The sequence below is a fragment of the Arvicanthis niloticus genome, chromosome 2, assembly GCF_011762505.2.
Source record: "Arvicanthis niloticus isolate mArvNil1 chromosome 2, mArvNil1.pat.X, whole genome shotgun sequence".
In the NCBI taxonomy this organism is placed as follows: domain Eukaryota; kingdom Metazoa; phylum Chordata; class Mammalia; order Rodentia; family Muridae; genus Arvicanthis; species Arvicanthis niloticus.
Window position 1 is genome coordinate 118484884 of NC_047659.1, and position 7215 is coordinate 118492098.

The following is a 7215-nucleotide window of genomic DNA, read 5'->3' on the forward strand; positions in this document are numbered from 1 at the left end:
TCCACATGGTCGATTCCTTTGTCTCACTTTAAATATGATTTATTCCATCGACTTTCATCCACTCCCATACATAGTGTCCTCTGTCTGCTACAGCATTTGTGTGTGTGTAGCTCTGAAGTCTGTTCTTGGGATCACACTACATGTGCAGGCAAGGCTAGGAACTCTCTTGTGGCTTAGCATGTATGCGGAGAAAATTCTTTAACCTGGATTGCTAAAGAACGGAATGGCCATTGCAAGTGGGAAGAACACTGCTGCGGCCCTTGGGAAGCTTTCCATGGATAGTGTCCTTAGCGCTTTGGAAGAATGAACTTGGTGTCTTAATCTCTGCTTTAGTGTGCATGAAGCTGTCTCCCAGGAAGCCAATGCCAGAAAGACTGCTGTGGAAGACTGAGAGACTGTTGCTGTACTCTCAAGCTCAGAACACTACAGATAAGCGCCTTCTGAAGCCATGGAGATGAAGGCGAGAGGCTTGAAGACCCCCTTGCTGCTACTGCTGGTGACTGTGGTTGTAATGGCTAAGGTGAATCACATCCAGAGATGGGGGGGTTTCAAGGAGAAGGCCACGAGCAAGAAAAACATCAACTCTACACTCCATTTCTTCATCCAGTCTTACAACAATGCAAGCAACGACACCTACTTGTTTCGAGTTCAGAAGCTAATCCAAAGTCAGATGCAGGTTTGTGTTTTGTTTCCCAGACATCAACACAAGCCCCATCCTGTTTCTTGAGATATATGGGGATTTTCTATAATCAAGAACTGGAAACTCCCCGGGTAGCTTCACGTGCAATGGGTGCACATGATATCTCTGAGTTAAGCAGCTCATTTGGTCACCACAGTCACATGACCTAAGCGGCCTCAGGCTGGAAGCTAATCCTTAACTCCCTTCTCCTTGCCCAAAAGCTGATATGGAGCCATTCTCCATTGTTCTGTGGGAGAAATTGCATTTTGTTCTGCCTGCCAAAGAGCAGCATGGGGTTGTCTTTGCTTTTTTTTTTTTTTTTTTTTTTTTTTGTTTCTAAATGATATTATCTGGAAAAACCATGAACATGCTCTTCCAATATGTAGATTCCTTACTTCCAACAGCATTTTTTTCTTCAGTGTTCAGGACTGTAAATTAGGATTGAATTTTGTGTGGGAGACATGAAGTCTTTGGTGAGAGCGGTGGGGACAGGGAATGGGCGAGCAGCTTCAGTCAGATCAGTTCTACCCGTGTTGAGGCAGAGTCCCTCTTGTCATGTGAGTGCTAGGATCCCACATGTGTGTCATTGCGCCTTCTCTTTTGTTTTACACACAACAATCTTGTGAATCCTATCAGTTGAAAGGTGGTAGAGGAAAGCATTTGCTTGAAAACTGTTGATCCAAAGTTTCCTCAAGGTCAGATAGTAAACTATGTAAATCTGTCAGAAACAATACTGTATCCTAGCAAGACAGGTTTGAGAATAGTTCTCTATGAGAAAAGACTACTAGTCAGAAAGGATGGGAGACAGATGGAATAGGAGTTAACAGCAAAAGGGCGAAGCATGGGGCGAGGTGGGCAATGTATGTTTGATAACCAGGTCAATGGATTCCTTAATCCTGACACAGACATTCCAGAGGATTCTTTGGTATTTTGTACTATGACCACAAGGTGGTGCTGTTCTCATTTGTCTTCTCTTGATCAGTTTCCTTAAGCTACAGTTGAGATCCCAAGATAACCTGTGAAATCAACTTTCTACCGTGAACCGTTAACTAGGCAATAGCTTTTAAAATGTTATGTGCAAAGGTGAAGTTATTTAAAGTGATAAGCGGACAATATGGGCCTGCCAGTTGGAAAGGGATGCTCATGGACGCAGATTTCCAGACATAATATCTCAATGTGACTTCAAAAGTCTCAATACTGCGAAGAGTGGGTAGTAGACAAGCATGGTAAGTTGTGGGCCTGGTTACACCTTTCAGCTGTTCCCAGCTATGGGATCGTGGCTAGGCGTTATCTAGACTCTTTCGGGGCTGCTTCTTCAGTGGCAAAAATGAGTCAGAACAGTAACAATTCAGCACAATGCTGCCACCTAGTTGAACTTGTCGAAACATTTACTAATATGGCTGTATAGTGAACAATGGAGATTAATAGTGAGTAAGGAGTTTAATGTGCATGCATGTTTTAGTTTTCTCCTACATACAACCTTACGATGACCAGGCAGTGTGACAGTGGTTGGCACAGTTCTACAACATCCCGGTGCATAAGTAGAATGGCCCCTTGATGATAGCAGAGGAGCACCTGCACTCTAGGGAATGCCAGGCTAGTACTGAGATTGTCTTAGCAGTGCAGCCAGGAGTAATTGCCCTGGAGCCTGGCCTTACATTTTTTTATGGGAATCATTCAACCAGGATGGAGGTGAATTTTCTGCCTGCATCACTCCTAGACAGACTTACTAGCTCATTAGATTGAACCACAGGCATTTGGGCACAAGAATCAGAAGGCTCCCAAGAGCTTCTTTCCACTACATGTATATCTCTCTAATCCACACATTCTTCTGCGGAGCCAGACCTAGGTCAATAGCCACCATATTTCCTTAGTGTTTTACTCCATTGCCGGGAGCCAACCCCCTCGCCCCCGGCTTGGGGGTGAGAGAAGGGGAGAGAGAGATGCAGCTGCTTCTTTCTTCTCCTCCTCCCACCGTCTGGTTCTTCTCCAGGCAGCCCCTATGCTACTGTAGCTGACCTGCAGTCAGCATCCTGGCCCTAAGACCAGCAAGGTGTTAAGTAAATAGCCCTGTGTTATCCTAAAAACTTCTTCTGAGGGTAATGGGACTGCAGGCTAGGGTGATTAACACCTGTAGCCTAACAGCAGAGGATTAGGCAACTTGGCCTTTGTTCTATCTCAGCAGGAACTGCTGGGCTCTAACTTGCAGGAAGAAAAGATACTTTAGAAAAGTTACTATAGAGTTTATTAAGTGTAAAAAGTATCCTATGAAAGCTATCTGAGAGGAAGCGTGGAAAGGTCCTGAGTGGGGAAGAAGAAAAGATTCTAACAAAGTAAAATTCTAAGGGAGAAAAATTCTAGGCAGGGGGAAAGGAAAGGGCGATGGGGTCTAACTAACTGACTATTCTAACTCACCATTCTAACTGCCCTCTCATCTCTTTGTCCTCAGAACTTATACATCTTTCAGAGTACATGGTCACATGTTACAAGGTTCATCACAAGTTCACACCAAATTTCAACTCATAAATTGAAATAGAAGTTTACAACACAGAATGTTTACATGAATATCCATTAGGAGTAATTATCTAGCTAGACATTCATCACCTGTCTAGCTCCACAGGTTCGCAGAAAGTTTGAAACTATAACTTAAGAAATTAGTGAAGTTTTGTATAGATAAACCCAGGCAATATTTTCTCTTCTGTCCTGGTACCTATAATAAATTTTGGATTCCCTCTAGTAACCTAGGCTAATGGTTTTATGACCTCTTGGAATGTGCTCTGAGCAGGAGAAGATCCAGTTACTATCACTCTTGGGGCAATTAACTGATAACACTCAGGAGACTGGCAGAGTTCTCATGCAGTTTGACTATGCCTAAGGGACTTAATAGCAGTCCTGATATAAAAGAACTTAATAATCACTGATATAATTTTAGGAATTCTTATAGGATCATCATTAAGACTTAAGAAGTCATCTATTTGTCTATATAGTATCACTACAAGACAGTACATCTTCGTGGATCTGCAGAGATCTGCTACAAAGGGGTGTGCTATTGCTTAGTGATAGTTGTATATGTTTAATAATAATAATAATGGGAAAAGCATATTAATAGCAGGAATCTTTCCTAAAATCACGTCCACCACAGCCTTGCTAATGGGGCACACTCGTCGCAGATTATATAATAATCCGAGGCAAGCATTTCAGGATGATCATCTGCTCATTATTAGCTTGTCCCATTATGGCTCCCGACACTCCATGTGTAGGGTTTCTTTTCCACAAAAGCTTTCCCAGTCCCTCCTTCACCACCACCTCCTCCTCTTCCTCCTCACTCCCTTCTTAGTCTTCACAGCCTTAGGTCTGGCCATGAGTAAGAGAAGACAGATGTACCCCTGGGAGCTGGCCCTGGCTGGTGTTCTCTCTGCCTTACCTGGTCAGCACTTCATCATCTTGCACTGTCCACTGCCCCAGGAGGAAACAGATTCAGGGAACAAGGGAAAGCTCCTGGGAGAGAAAGCAAGGTCTTCAGCCCAGGCCATTCTTCTGTCCTTGGCTCTCCTGGTGTCATAGCTGCTCCACACTGTGGCAGAAACATTTAATAACTTAAAAATCCTTAGGATGCCCTGGTGTGGCTTTTCTGGGGAAACCAGAACAACAAATGTCTACTTACTACAGCTAGGGCAGCAACAACAGACTAAAGCAAGGATTCCAAGCAAGTCTAGCATAGTTTACCAGTGAGTTTATGGGGTATGCTTAAATGGAAAATGGCTGACTCAATAGCAGCTGTATCACCAAAAAGCCTACTCCAGTAAGAGTGATGGCTCTGGATGATAGTGGTATCTCAGAAGTTCCTGCAGGTGGCCAAGGTGACTCACCTAGCCCAAAACTCTCCTTAACCATCTTGGGTAGGAGGTCTTATGATCTTGTTTCATTAGATTCCTGAATCTTATAAGCCAGCCTCCACTCTCTGGAGGGAATGTTTCAAATGAGAGGAAATATCTACACAATAGATTGTTTTTTAATGCATTAGTGGAAGTGCTTCTGTTTTGCCCACAGACTCCACAAACAGCTTGAATGCTTATGTGGGCCCTGCAAATGGAGGCTGCTAGGTTATTTTCTCAAGGTTTTAGAGCTAATACATGGAGAGTGAATGCCTAGAGTCAATTTGACTCCTAAACTATCAATTTTTAAAGACTTATATTTTTTTGTGTGTCAGTGTTCTGCCTTCAAGTGTTTGTATAGAAGTGCAGCACATCCACACAGTGCTTGCACAGACTGATAGAGGGCATTGGATCCCCAGGAACTGGAGTTACAGATGGTTGTGAACTGCTATGTGGGTTCTGGGAACCAAAACTCAGTCCTCTGCAAGAGCTACAAGTGCTTTTAACTGCTGAGCCATCATCTCTCTGATCCATATTTATATGTGTTGCTAAATTGTCTTCCTTTAGATTGCCTGGAGAGTAAGGAAGGAGTGGATGATGCACAGACTGGGAAGAAATAGGGCCATGTACTTCACTGCAATATGAGAACCATGGTGGTTTGTAGTTACCAGGCAACCTAGCTTTTCTTATCATGGGGATGAGTGGGAGACAAAATAGAGGCACTATGTGGCTACCACAGTAAAGTTGAGGGCACAAGATTGTGGCCAATTTCCATTGAGACTCACTTACTGGGAGGGGAGGAAGGAATTGAGTTTTGGTGCATGATTTCAGGGAACAGGAGTCATGACTTAGTTCCTCCTGGAGAAGGTCAGCCACTAGACACTCAAAGTGGAAATTAGAAGTGAGATTAATTACTTCTCTGCAGTTGACCACAGGAGTGGAGTATTTGGTTACTGTGAAGATTGGCAGGACCAAATGTAAGAAAAATGAGACGAAGAAAGCCTCCTGTCCCCTGCAAGGCAGCAAGCTGAAAAAGGTATGTGGAGGGAGTTCTCTGAGACTGCCTGAAGGCCAAGGATGGGGAGCAAATATTCTCAAAATGTGGGAGTCGGGGCCAGCAAATGCCCAGCCATAGGGCTAGCTGACACTTCCTGGTGCATCTGTTCCTACCCACAGAGCCCAGGCTGTGTTATTTGCTGCTCATTGGGGCTCTTGTTATGCTCTTGCTCTTTTTCTCTAGGTCTAGCTCACTAAGGACTGTCTCCTCACCTGCATCTTCTCAGTTCTGCTGTCCCTCATTGTCCCTTTCTATGTTGCCTGGTCCTTCTTTGGGCAGATAGTACATAAAGAGGGCCTCTTCCTATCCCAGGGTGCAGGTGCAGGAGTGGGAGGAGAGGAGGAAACTCAGTACCCCCTCCTGAAACTGAGGGTTCCAGAGTCACCTGCCTTGGGTCTCAGAGGGACAGTTCCTTTCTGGTTGCCCCAGGACCTGAGAAGCAGGAGCCCTTTTTCACACCTTAGGAAAACTATTTTCCCCAAAGCTGATTATCTTGTTTTTTTTCTTCTTCCACAGAGCCTGATTTGCACATCATTGATATACTCTGTACCCTGGACAAACTGCTACCAGCTCTGGAACAATTCCTGCCAGGAGATCTGAGTGTCTATGCAAAGAGCTCTGCTGACACCCAGTTGCCTGTGTGTGTAGTGGTTTTTGTAAAGTTGTAAGAGGACTTATGTCCCTCGCTGGGATGTTTCTACACACACACATGCCCACAAAAACACTGACACTCAACAACATGAATAGTAACAGTCCCTTTATTGTACTTTATACACACACACACACACACACACACACACCACCTGCCTGCCATCATATACTTAACATGAACCCCCACACACAAACTTACGCAAACATTCCCACACATGAACCCCTGTGTCTTCCTCCACTTGCAGCTCATACACACCTCATAGAAACTTAGTGGTCACCAGGGACTGCTGTACTTTGAATAGGATGCTGATATCCCTTTAGGGAGTCTCACTGTTCTTTCTACCTCAACCCCATGCTTCTGCTTTCTCTGGGTTTGGGAGGGGGAGCTTTATACCCTGCCAGCACACACAACACTATGACTCACACGTGTCACAGTGAGTATGTCTGAAGTCCCATGACCAAACGAGGCTGAGTAGCCAGCATAGATTCAGTACAATTTTAGCAAGGCTGTAACTTAAATGACAAAAGGACAAGAGGCAGTAGTAGTAGCAGCAGTAGCAGCAGGGGTGTCTTAGTTATGGTTTCTATTGCTGTGAAGAGACACCATGACCACAGCAATTCTTACAAAGGAAAACATTGAATTCGGGCTGACTTACAGTTCAGAGGTTTACTCCTTTGTCTGTCTACTTTCATCGACCTGTGCAGATCTGTCTTCAGGTCCTGGGATTTGAAGACCGTAAGGAATGGAGTGGACTACAGTCTAATGTTGTAGACAACTATACTTTATTTCAGTGTACTTTTATACATGGATGTAACAAAGAAAGTAACAGTCCAAGGAAAGTTGTCTGAGTTCAGCAAAACATGTAAATAAACACCAGTAAGCACATATTAAATATTAACAGGACAGCCCTTTCCCAGAACTTTCTCAGGACAGACCAATTTAAATACAACTC

At 44.1% G+C, this 7215-nt stretch overlaps 1 protein-coding gene across 1 annotated transcript; it reads left to right on the forward strand.

The window, feature by feature from the left end:
- Positions 1 to 336: 336 nt before the first annotated feature.
- Cstl1 (cystatin like 1) lies at positions 337 to 6242 on the forward strand. The gene is made up of 3 exons (XM_034496501.2): positions 337 to 676; positions 5480 to 5590; positions 6128 to 6242. Exons 1-3 carry the CDS (start codon positions 449 to 451, stop codon positions 6209 to 6211), a joined length of 423 nt encoding a protein of 140 aa, XP_034352392.1. The 5' UTR covers positions 337 to 448; the 3' UTR covers positions 6212 to 6242.
- The last annotated feature ends 973 nt before the right edge of the window (positions 6243 to 7215 follow it).